At 47.5% G+C, this 13024-nt stretch overlaps 1 protein-coding gene across 2 annotated transcripts in view; it reads left to right on the top strand.

Moving 5' to 3' along the window:
• The window catches only part of SORL1 (sortilin related receptor 1), a 208982-nt gene that overhangs the window by 156362 nt on the left and 39596 nt on the right, over positions 1-13024 (top strand). The window contains exon 39 of one of the 2 annotated variants that reach the window (XM_030220409.1): positions 3833-3912. In XM_030220409.1, the coding sequence (XP_030076269.1) occupies positions 3833-3912 (80 nt within the window). Of the gene's footprint in view, positions 1-3829; positions 3913-13024 lie in introns of both variants that reach the window. The other variant, XM_030220408.1, reaches the window with a different exon arrangement.

The raw sequence follows: 13024 nt of genomic DNA, 5'->3' as shown, positions 1-13024 counted from the left end.
GCGAAGCGTCAGGGAAGGAGGCGGCGCTCCCGACGTCTAGCTTTCCCTTCGCTGTGACAGCGAAGGGAAGGGTAGACGTCGGGAGCGCCGCCTCCTTCCCTGACGCTTCGCTTCCGGATTTGTTTGTTTAGACGCGAGGGCGGGGCAGAGACGGCTTGCTGGCTTCACAACACGAACGCCACGAACCCCACGAACCCTTTCAGAACGTTGTCCTCATTAGAACGTTCACGGTGCGTTTTATTATATTAGATTCCCTTACTGCTTGACAACAGTTTTGGGTTGGGTGTTAAGGGAATATTTTTTTTTTACTCCCAAAAGTTTTCTTGACATTTTAATTTAAACACAAGAACCAAAAACAGATTAGCCAAGAATAAAAAACATACCATATGAGTATATGCATTGTACAGTATTAGAAAAGATTAAATCATTCTGGTACATACGGGTTCATATACTGCCAGGTATCCCTAAATTTTTTTTAAACTACTTCTCTAGTAAGCTAAGTACTTTTCATATCAATAAACAAAACAAACTGAATTCCACCAAAAATGAAAATTAACCAACCTGGACCTGTTACTTTAAAAATTATTTATGGTATTGAGATGTATCATCTTTAAGGCAAAATATACAATTCTGGGTTCGGCATGGTATCGGCAGGATGATAGTTAATTTATAGGGGATTTCCTTGGTAAAGTGTCTAGCGAAACACGTGCCATGTCGGAGAAGATTGCGCCTATAGCCGACCATACTGAGAGTTTCCATCTTTAAGATGAGTATTAAATAAACGTTAAATATGATCAGATAAAAGATTTAAAAGTAAAAAAACTTATTTATTTATTACATTTGTATCCCACATTTTCCCGCATAGCAGTAGACTCAATGTGGCTTATAGGTTCCGGAGAGGAGAGTACCAACTCCGGGAATATATACAGAGTGGAAAATAGAGTAACAGTATGTTCAAGGAAGCTGATAAGATTCCGGAAAAAAGAATACAACTCTGGGACGAATATATAGTTAACATATAGAGAGAAGTAATCCCAATAAGGCTGATAAGTCTCTGGGGATGGGACTACAGCTTCTAGTGAGCAATACAGAGTAGGATAAGGGTAGAAGTACATCAAACATATAAACGGCAAGTGACCGACTCACCTGCAAATGCGCAGTAGAGTCTGAACGCTGAGAGTGTAAAAGTCCAAGCCCCGCCTCCACCAGCAGTACAGCCCAATAGGGAGGAGGGCTTGGACATGGGCGTGGAAATCGGAGGAAGAGGGAGCAGGGAGGGAAGGAGGGGGCGGAACTGAGGGAAACAGACGCTGGGAGGAGGGCAGGGGAGAGAGCAGGGTTGGTGGACGGGAAGGCCATAGGAAAACATAAAACTAGCCCGTTGTTACGGGCTTAACAGCTAGTATAATTATAACTGGAGTGGTAAAATTCGTACAGTTTGAAGTAATAGGATTATGTGGAAGGGGTACTGTTCATTTCTTAGATCGAAAGATGTGATGCATTGTTCATGAATTAGTTCGGGTCTGCTGGGTAGGCTTTCTGGAAGAGGTGAGTCTTGATGTCTTTTCCAAATTTTAGATGGGTGTTCACAGTTCTAATGTTTCTAGGTAAAGCGTTCCAGAGCTGGGTGCAAATGTAGGAAAAGCTGGATGCATATGTTGATTTGTATTTTAGTCCTTTACAGTTTGGGTAATGCAGGTTTAGAAATTGGTCCGCTTTATTTGGACCCTTTTTTTCAGGTCCAAGTCCCAAAAAAGTCCCCCAACTGGCCAGATGACCACCGGAGGGAATCGGGGATGACCTCCCCTGACTCCCCCAGTGGTCACTAACCCCCTCCCACCAAAAAAAACCCACTTTACAAACTTTTTTTGCCAGTCTGTATGCCAGCCTCAAATGCCGTACCCACCGCCATGACAGCAGAATGTGTTCTATCCTCTGACAGCCTTTCCCTGGTTCTGATGTGGGTCTCGGACGAGTGTGACACCTTTTCTGTTAAGGGCACTGCAGAGTCACATCAGCAATGCATTGTTGTGGGTGTAGGGTACTGGGCTCCGTGATTTTATTTTATTTTTATTTTTGTTACATTTGTACCCCGCGCTTTCCCACTCATGGCAGGCTCAATGCGGCAGGCAATGGAGGGTTAGGTGACTTGCCCAGAGTCACAAGGAGCTGCCTGTGCCAGGAATCGAACTCAGTTCCTCAGTTCCCCATGACCAAAGTCCACCACCCTAACCACTAGGCTACTCCTCCACTCCACTCCACTAGCTTGTGTTAAATGCTCACGATGTTGGTAGTTGGTAGGCTCTACTCCCAAGGTGCTTTTCCCTCTGCTTACTGGGTCAGAGTGTGCCCTGTTTTGTTTCCGGTAGTCCATGAGGTAGTGGCCATTTGTGTAAGACACTTTTAGATCCCTTTCATGTGTTAGCCACGTTACAGCACTTAGTTCTTACCTTGAGTGTTGCTGAAAGAGAGGGCATTGTACACCATTCTGCCAGCTCGGACCTACTGCTAATCTCAGTACCAGGGAGACTCGTTGCCAGTGGGGCACAACCTCTGATCTGCAGTGAACTGTGAGTAAACGTGCTTATTCAAATAAAGGACGTTTTCAGCGAGATTAGTCTTCAGGTGTGAACTGCTGTGCCAAGGTTATACACCAGCAACAAGTCCTGTCCATGGAGCACTTTTAGTGGGTACTGCAGTGCACTTCAGGCAGGCAGACCCAGGCCCACCCCCACCCCCCCCCACCCCACCCGTAACACTTGTGGTGGTAAATGGGAGGCCTCTAAAACCCACTGTACCCACATGTAGTTGCCCCCTTCACCCCTAAGAGCTATGGTAGTGTTGTACATTTGTCCCTCCCACGACCAAATGGCTTGGATTGGGACGTTTCTGAGCTGGGTGTTTTTAGTTTCCATTATCGCTAAAAAAAAAAGAACGCTCATCTCGGAAGGGACCAAATCCATGACATTTAGTCCGTCCAAACCGTATTTTCGAAACGAAAGATGGACGCCCATCTTTTTCGAAAATAAGGTCTGTCCCGCCTCTTCACATACCCGTTTTCGGACATAGACGCCCATGGAGATGGGCGTTCGCGTTCGATTATGCCACTCCACGTATTTCCCTGTTTCTGGAGGACTTATAATATAAGCTGACACCTGAAGCAATAATGCTTAGATTTCTACAGAAATGTTTTCTGCATCAAAATAAACCAACTGGAGAGCAGTACAATACAATAAGATCATTGTAAATTGTAACTATTTGTGAACTTTATTTTATTTTTTTGTAGAAATTGGGCAATTGGGAGTGAAAGAGTACCCTAGGACCCTTTTTACCAAGCTGCGGCAAAATGGGGACTGCACTGGCGCTTGTTTTTGATGTGCTCCTAGGCCCCGTTTTACTGCAACGGGTAAAAGGTAGGTCTTTCTTTTTTTGAGGAAATGGCCGCACAACCATTTTGGGGGGCAAGTCCTTACCGTCACCCATTGAGGTTGCGGTAAGGGTTCCCACACTAACCCGGCAATTATCGCTGGGTACACACTGGTGCTACAAAAATAAATATATTTTTGTAGCGCCAGATATGATGACGCGCTGGAGGTGGGAACTACTGCAGGGCTGCTGCGGTAGCCCGGTGGTACTTCCTTTTTAGTGAGCGATAAGCCTGCATTGAGCTTATTGCAGCTTTGTAAAAGAGGCCCCAAATGTAGCAGGCTAAGAACCAGAGAAGCCAGGGCTGAAATCCCCCAGTCACTCTTTGTAATCTTGGACATCACTTAAGCCTCCATTTTGAATACTGCAAAGAGATTTGCATTTTATTTCTTTTTATTATCAGCAGTTCCACCCCCTTCCATCCACATCGAGAGTTGCACTGAAGACTCTGTAACTTTGACCTTGAAGTTGGATTCTACTGTAAAGGTGCGTTTTAAGCTTTTGTATTTTATTTCTTAGAATCATTTTTTTTTTGTATTCAGCATTTCACGTCAACATTTTGAGCTTCAATATTTGGCAACGTGTAGAAGGGTTTCTTTTTTCCTTTGATGGATCTTAGCATCTCATTATCTTTCACTGTATTTGGACTAATGTTGTCAATGTCTAAAGGCAGTTTCAAGTATTCCTTGTTTTGAATTAGATCATGAGGGTAAACTGACATTCACCTGGGAACATGGTTTCAGGCTGATTATCTACAAAGTATATCATCTAAAAAGGAAAAACTGATTCCAAAGTATCTGCATCAACTGCTAGTAAGCAGGTTGGGAAAATAATTTTAAAAATATGCAAAATTATTTATACCAAGAATCTAGGGAAAAAAGTTTAGAGAGTTAAGAGTGTATGGAATTAAATGAAAATATTAATATAATCCTGGTGGATCTGAAATATATGCATCAAGGAACATAGTCTTATCATGGCCTGCACCTTAATGTGAAGAAGACAAAGATCCTGATTACTGGTAAAATCGATAACTTCATCGTTGATAGAGAGGACGTGTAGTTGGTTACAAGTAGATACGGAGACAATATTTATTCAGAACTAGAACCAACATGGCCCATGTTTTGGCAAAATACCTGCCTCAGGGGTCATCTGAACATGTCGTTGACAGTGTGTCTTAGTTCACTAATAAAAATATGAATGCAGCTTCACTGATCAAAAACCAGGACAGACATTTCCCTCTGAATTCAGGGATGCTAGGTTTCTAGATGCCATAAATGACTGACTGAAAAACGAAATAGTAGTAAATCATAGAGACCAGGTGTTATTCACTCTAGAGCTCAAAAGATAATTATGAAATTGTGTACCTCCTACATTTACAGTACTCTGTAACTTATCATTTGAATCTGCCTGTGTATCTGAGGACTGCTGATCAAAAAGGTTTTCAGGGGTGACCAAGTGACTGTAGACCTGTAAACCTGATGTTAGTTCTGGGTAAAATGATGGAAGCTATTTTTAAGGGAAAAGCTTATATGGATAAACTTGGGAAAGAGCCAGCATGAATTTAGAGAAAGGAGGTCATTGCTATAATTTTGTGTAAGGAAAAGAGAAGTAAAAGGGAGGTTGTGCCTAACTAATCTGTTTGAAAATGAGCTTCATAGTCTCTCAACTTTGGTAGAATACAGGATTCAAAGTCCTTGGAGCTGAAGTACTCCTTGGCACTTTTAATTTCTCCTTTCTGATGGTCCTTAGGTGGGTACCTTCTTTTTTATTATCACCAAGTTGATGCTCTTCCAGTAAGAGATTATACCTTTAGAACACTGGCTACAGTGACAAGAAAAAAGAAAAAAAATCCCCCCCCCCCCCCCGGTCCCCTTCTTATTGTATATGCATTACACTGAATGGTTTCTGATCTTTAAACAAAATGTAATATTAGACAAAGAGAACCTGAGTAAACAGAGAACACAGAGATAAAATCTGAGTATAGAAGCAGAGAGGATAAAAATAGAGATAAGATGGCAGGGAAGATCAATGAATGAGTTTATATTGTTTTGGGCCATCATCTGCCGTCATTTACTATGTTACTATATAGAGAGAAGAAAAGAAAGCAGACTGGAGGTGAGAGAAGAAATGGAAAGGAAAGTTAAGAAAAGAACTTAGAAGAAGGTTGACACAAGGAGAGTACAAAAGAGAGACCAGAACCAACCTGGTTAGCAAAATAGTAGAATATCCAGAGAACAAAGACAGAAAAGAAGAAAGTTAGAATTTGGGGGGATTGGAATGTATCATGGGGGAAAATATGCATAGTAACATAGTATATGATGATAGATAAAGAGACATGTATGGTCCATCTAGGCTGCCCAATAATGTGACCAGAGCAGCAACTGTTGTTCTGTGCAGGTTACACTCTGTCATGATCAAATACTGCCATCACAAATAGGGTAGTCACATTATCATGGAAGAGTGATTTTTATAATTTTAGATAATCACATTCGTTGTCAACAGTTGAATAAACCAGCAATCCAATAATGTTGCAAACTGACATTTATTTGTTATCAACCTTATAGTGTCCCCCCTCCCCCGAGATACACTCAGCATATGCTATGAATGTGACACAAAAATGTACACTTGTTCATGATTTGTCCTTGCTATTCTTATGTCACAGACTATAAACGTTTGCCCATCGCTGGTCCTCCTTCCCAATCACTGGAGTTGCAGTCAAAGCCCAATCTAGCCCATCCAAATCTGTCTTTCCATAATTTTGTATTTTGCATGATACAGGAGGAAATGCGCCGTAATTCTTTTTCCAGTATTGTGTTGCTGATAAAGTCTAGCTGTCTTTATGAACTGAAGGCCCACTTTGTTCTATATGTGTGTTTGTGGCGAAACAGGGGACTTGAGTTTGTTACTTATTATGTTGCTGTATTGCATTGTTTTTTCACATTAGTGCATTTTCCTTATTTGCCAGCAGGTGGTGCCTGTTCTGTGCTTTAAAGCTGCAGCTGTTTTCCTTTCAGCTTATCTTCCACAGGAAGAGAGGAAAGCCTCTGAGGGAAAGTAATCTGCACTGCCATTGGCCAGATACCCTCAATGTTAATACTCTGGGCCCTGAAGTGCAAGATCCAGTCAGAATGAGCTGGAATCCTCCAGTCTCAGAGTGGAGATCTCTGCATTGAGACCCTGTTCAAATCCTATGAGCAGTTAGTTTTCCTGCTCCCCAGGTACTACTGGGTAGTAAGAAAGTGTTTAGTTAGTTTTAATGTTGATTCTTATTTTTACCTGTTATTGTTTGCTGTTTACACTTTTTCACCGTTTACTGTTCCCTTTTTTTATGATAATAAACCTATTAGTTTATTAGCTCTGTTGACCTGGATTGACTCAGAATCCTGGTAGTTTGTGTTCTTGTTCTGTGAGTGTTTTCTAGGAACTGTGGGACCCTTGGGATTGTGACCCCAGTGTCCTTAGAAACCACAGGGGAATTAACTTGCAGGTGGGAGACTCGCCCACAGGCAAGCGGAACCCAGTGCAGTGAGTGGAGGATGCCAGTGTAGGAGTGTGTGCACAGGTGCAGGTAGGCCTGAGTAGTGCTGGGTTGGACCCTTTAGGTGGCTGCAGGGTTTGCCCCTGGTGGATGCTAGGCGTTTCTTGACAATGTGATAAAGGTGATGGATTCTACTAGCACATGTAGTTTCTGTGTAGGAATCTGTAGCTCTGAGTTTCTACAGCCGTAGATATATTGATACTCTAAAAACTGATGTAATATTTACAGTGCTGTCTTTTCATTAGTTAAAGTGCTGCAGTTTGAGTACTGGGACCAGGGCTGTATTGGGAATTTTGCTATGTAATTTTTGAATGTCATTTCCAGGGCTTTCTGTTATTGTACAAAGTATCTTGTAATGGCAAAAGAGTGTGTTACTGTTTGAGGTGACCCTGTAGTTCGGGGAGGGGAATTTGGAAGGAAAGATTTGCCTTTTTGCAGATGACACGAAGATAGCCAATAGAGTGGATACCCTGGAGGGAGTAGAAACAATGAGAAGAGATCTCCAAACTTTAGAAGAATGTTAGAGGGTCTGGCAGTTAAAATTTAATGCCACAAAGCGCAGAGTGATGCAGCTGGGTGCAGAAACCAAAAAGATAGATACCAGATAGGAGGGGAGAGATCAGTAAGCTCAACTTGGGAGAGAGACCTTGGAGTAATGGTGTCAGAGGATCTTAAGGTGAAGAAATAATGCGCCAAGGTGGCGGCCATGGCCAGAAGGATGCTAGGCTGCATAGAGAGGGGTATAACCAGCCGAAGAAAGAAGGTGTTGATGTCCCTCTAAAGGTCATTGGTGAGGCTCCATTTGGAGTATTGTGTTCAGTTTTGGAGGCTGTATCTTGCTAAATATGTAAAAAGACTGGAAGTGGTGCAAAGAAAAGCTACAAAAATGGTATGGGATTTCCATTGCAAACCATACGAGGAAAGACTTGCCGACCTGAACATGTATACCTTGGAGGAAAAGAGAACAAGGGGTGATGTGATACAAACGTTCAAATATTTGAAAGGTATTAATCCGCAAACAAAACTTTTCCGGAGACGGGAAGGCGGTAGAATTAGAGGACATGAATTGAGGTTGAAGGGTGGCAGACTCAGGACTAGTGTCAGGAAGTATTTTTTCACGGAGAGGGTGGTGGATACATGGAATGCCCTCCCGCGGGAGGTGGTGGAGATGAAAATGGTAATGGAATTCAAACATGCGTGAGATAAACACAAAGGAATCCTGTTTAGAAGGAATGGATCCATGGAATCTTAGCGGAGATTGGGTGGCAACACCAGTAATTAATAAGCAAAACCAGTGCTGGGCAGACTTCTACAGTCTGTGCCCTGATCATGACTGAATAGATATGGATGGGCTGGAGTGTAAATTTTAAGGGGCTTTGATGTTAACTTCAGAAATTTTAGTACAAGAACAGTGCTGGGCAGGATTCTATGGTCTGTGCCCTGAAAATGGCAAGGACAAATCAAACTTGGGTATACATATAAAGTATCGCATACCATGTATAATGAGTTTATATTGTTGGGAGACTGGATGGACTGTACAGGTCTTTATCTGCTGTGTTGCTATGTTATGTTACTATTAGATTGTCCAATCCTGTATAGAATTCAGACTTCAGTCCCACATAGAACATGTTGACTAATTTCATTTTGTTTGTGTCATTTACTGTATATCCTGCCTATCATTACACTCCTAAGTGGGTAACAATAAACAGTAACAAAATATGACATTACAGGTCACATATGCGTATAAATATACTTCTCCGAGGACAAGCAGGCTGCTTGTTCTCACTGATGGGGTGACGTCCACGGCAGCCCCTCCAATCGGAAACTTCACTAGCAAAGTCCTTTGCTAGCCCTCGCGCGCCCGCGCGCACCGCGCATGCGCGGCCGTCTTCCCGCCCGAAACCGGCTCGAGCCGGCCAGTCTTCTTTTGTCCGCACTCGGTACGGTCGTGTTTTCGCCGTGTCGAGCCCCGGAAAGTCGACCTCGCGCGTCCAATTTATTTTGAGCGTGTTTTTTTCCTTCGGGAAAGTTTTCTCTTTGTCGGGAAGTGCTCCGGAAACCCCCCGCCGGGTTTCGTGTAAATCCTCCCCGTATTTCCAGCTTTTTGCCCCGGTAAGTTTTCTTTCGTCGTCGGGGTAGGCCTCTTTTTGGCCTCGGTCGAGATTTTTCTCCCTCTAAATTTTGGTGCTTCAAATTTCGCCATTTCGGCTTTTGATTTCGCCGGCGTGATTTTTCCGCCCATGACATCGAAGCCTTCCAGCGGCTTCAAGAAGTGCACCCAGTGCGCCCGGGTTATCTCGCTCACTGATCGACACTCGTCGTGTCTTCAGTGTCTGGGGGCCGAGCACCGCCCTCAGAACTGCAGTCTGTGTTCCCTGCTTCAAAGGCGGACTCAGGTAGCGAGACTAGCCCAGTGGAACGTGTTGTTCTCGGGCTCTTCGTCGGCATCGGCACCGGGATCTTCGAGTGCATCGACGTCGTCAGCGTCCAGACCATCTTCCTCGGCCGCCCCTGCATCGAGTGTATCGAGGCATCGGGCCTCTGCATCGGCGCCGAGACATCGGATAGCTGCATCGACGTCGGTGGTACCAGGACCTCGTCTGCTGATGTCGTCGGACGGTGGTGCATCGGGTGGAGTGCAGGTGAGGGCTGTCCATTCCCCTGCTGGTGGCGGTGAGCCCTCGGGTGGGTCTCCGCCTACCCTGAGGGCTCCTGCGGTACAGCCCCCCCGAGATCGACCTTCTTCAGTCTCGGCCCCGAGGAAGCGACGGATGGATTCGACGTCCTCCTCGTCGGTGCCGGGGAGCTCCGGTGACATGCTTCGGAAGAAATCGAAGAAGCATCGACACCGGTCTCCTCCCCGTGTCGGCACCGAGAGCTCTGGGTCGCCGAGGGATTCGGCACCCAGCAGGCATCGGCACCGAGAGGACCGCTCACCCTCTGTTCAAGAGGTGTCGATGCGCTCCGCTCTGGACAGCCCGGAACAGCCTCCACGCCCGGAACAGGTACTGACGTCGACGCCTGCATCGACCTCTCAGCCTTTCTCTGCAGCCACTCTAAACGAGAGCCTCCGGGCCGTTCTCCCAGAGATTCTGGGAGAGCTGTTGCGCCCTACCCCTCCGGTACCGGCGGTGCTTGCGCCTCCGGTACCGTCGAGCGTGGCGCCGGCTGGCCCATCGCCCAGGTTGAGGTCCCCGACGTCGGTACCGCGTGCGGTGCCGTCCGCGGCCACCTCCCAGGAAGGCTCCCCGACCACGTCGGCGGAGGGAGCTTCGCCGATGCGGGCAAGGGAGTCTACCTCTCGACGCCCCCATCATGGACGGGGTTCCACGGAGTCGAGCAGGGCGAGGTTGCAGACACAGGTCCGGGAACTCGTGTCTGACACCGAGGGTGAGGCCTCGTGGGAGGAAGAGGAAGATCCCAGATATTTCTCTGACGAGGAGTCTGAGGGTCTTCCGTCTGATCCCACTTCCTCTCCTGAGAGACAGCTTTCTCCTCCCGAGAGTCTGTCTTTCGCTTCCTTTGTCCGGGAGATGTCTACGGCCATCCCCTTCCCGGTGGTTGTGGAGGACGAGCCCAGGGCTGAAATGTTTGAGCTCCTGGACTATCCTTCTCCACCTAAGGAAGCGTCCACTGTTCCCTTGCACCATGTCCTGAAGAAGACATTGCTTGCGAACTGGACCAAGCCATTAACTAATCCCCACATTCCCAAGAAGATCGAGTCCCAGTACCGGATCCATGGGGACCCAGAGCTGATGCGCACTCAGTTGCCTCATGACTCTGGAGTTGTGGATTTGGCCCTAAAGAAGGCTAAGAGTTCTAGGGAACATGCTTCGGCGCCCCCGGGCAAGGACGCTAGAACCTTAGACTCCTTTGGGAGGAAGGCCTACCATTCCTCTATGCTCGTGTCCAAGATCCAATCCTACCAGCTCTACACGAGCATACACATGCGGAACAATGTGCGGCAGTTGGCGGGCTTGGTTGATGCTCTTCCCCCTGAGCAAGCCAAGCCTTTTCAGGAGGTGGTCAGGCAGCTGAAGGCGTGCAGAAAATTCCTGGCCAGAGGAGTTTATGACACTTTTGATGTTGCGTCCAGGGCCGCTGCTCAAGGTGTGGTGATGCGCAGGCTCTCATGGCTGCGTGCCGCCGACCTGGAGAATAGAATCCAGCAGCGGATTGCGGACTCGCCTTGCCGTGCGGATAACATTTTTGGCGAAAAAGTCGAACAGGTGGTAGAGTCTCTCCACCAGCGGGACACCGCATTCGACAAGTTCTCCTGCCGGCAGCCTTCAGCTTCTACCTCTACAGGTAGACGATTTTTCGGGGGAAGGAAGACTGTTCCCTATACTTCTGGCAAGCGTAGGTACAATCCTCCTTCCCGACAGCCTGCGGCCCAGGCTAAGCCCCAGCGCGCTCGCTCTCGTCAGCAGCGTGCGACTCAGCAAGGCCCCGCGGCTCCCCAGCAAAAGCAAGGGGCGAGCTTTTGACTGGCTCCAGCAGAGCATAGCCGACATCCAAGTGTCAGTGCCGGGCGACCTGCCTGTCGGAGGGAGGTTGAAAGCTTTTCACCAAAGGTGGCCTCTCATAACCTCCGATCAGTGGGTTCTCCAAATAGTCCGGCAAGGATACACCCTCAATTTGGCCTCAAAACCTCCAAATTGTCCTCCGGGAGCTCAGTCCTACAGCTTCCAGCACAAGCAGGTACTTGCAGAGGAACTCTCCGCCCTTCTCAGCGCCAATGCGGTCGAGCCCGTGCCATCCGGGCAAGAAGGGCTGGGATTCTATTCCAGGTACTTCCTTGTGGAGAAGAAAACAGGGGGGATGCGTCCCATCCTAGACCTAAGGGACCTGAACAAATATCTCGTAAAAGAAAAGTTCAGGATGCTTTCCCTGGGCACCCTTCTCCCCATGATTCAGCAAAACGATTGGCTATGCTCTCTGGACTTGAAGGATGCCTACACACACATCCCGATACTGCCAGCTCACAGACAGTATCTGCGATTTCAGCTGGGCACACGCCACTTCCAGTACTGTGTGCTACCCTTTGGGCTCGCCTCCGCGCCCAGGGTGTTCACAAAGTGCCTAGCTGTGGTAGCAGCGGCGCTTCGCAGGCTGGGGGTGCACGTGTTCCCATATCTCGACGATTGGCTGGTGAAGAACACATCCGAGGCAGGAGCCCTGCAGTCCATGCAGATGACTATTCGCCTCCTGGAGCTACTGGGGTTTGTGATAAATTACCCAAAGTCCCATCTTCTCCCAGTGCAGAAACTCGAATTCATCGGAGCCCTGCTGGATTCTCGGACGGCTCGCGCCTATCTCCCAGAGACGAGGGCCAACAACTTGTTGTCCCTCGTCTCGCGGGTGCGAGCGTCCCAGCAGATCACAGCTCGGCAGATGTTGAGATTGCTGGGCCACATGGCCTCCACAGTTCATGTGACTCCCATGGCCCGCCTTCACATGAGATCTGCTCAATGGACCCTAGCCTCCCAGTGGTATCAGGCCGCTGGGGGTCTAGAGGACGTGATCCACCTGTCCACGAGTTTTCTCGAATCCCTGTTTTGGTGGACGATTTGCTCCAATTTGACTCTGGGACGTCCCTTCCAAATTCCTCAGCCACAAAAAGTGCTGACCACGGATGCGTCTCTCCTGGGATGGGGAGCTCATGTCGATGGGCTTCACACCCAAGGAAGTTGGTCCCTCCAAGAACGCGATCTACAGATCAATCTTCTGGAGTTGCGAGCGATCTGGAACGCTCTGAAGGCTTTCAGAGATCGGCTGTCCCACCAAATTATCCAAATTCAGACAGACAATCAGGTTGCCATGTACTATGTCAACAAGCAGGGGGGCACCGGATCTCGCCCCCTGTGTCAGGAAGCCGTCAGCATGTGGCTCTGGGCTCGCCGTCAGGGCATGGTGCTCCAAGCCACATATCTGGCAGGCGTAAACAACAGTCTGGCCGACAGGTTGAGCAGGATTATGCAACCTCACGAGTGGTCGCTCAATTCCCGTGTGGTGCGACAGATCTTCCAGGCGTGGGGCACCCCCCTGGTGGATCTCTTC

This window comes from Microcaecilia unicolor, chromosome 12, assembly GCF_901765095.1.
Source record: "Microcaecilia unicolor chromosome 12, aMicUni1.1, whole genome shotgun sequence".
Lineage (NCBI taxonomy): Eukaryota > Metazoa > Chordata > Amphibia > Gymnophiona > Siphonopidae > Microcaecilia > Microcaecilia unicolor.
This window is presented reverse-complemented; position numbering and strand designations above follow the sequence as displayed.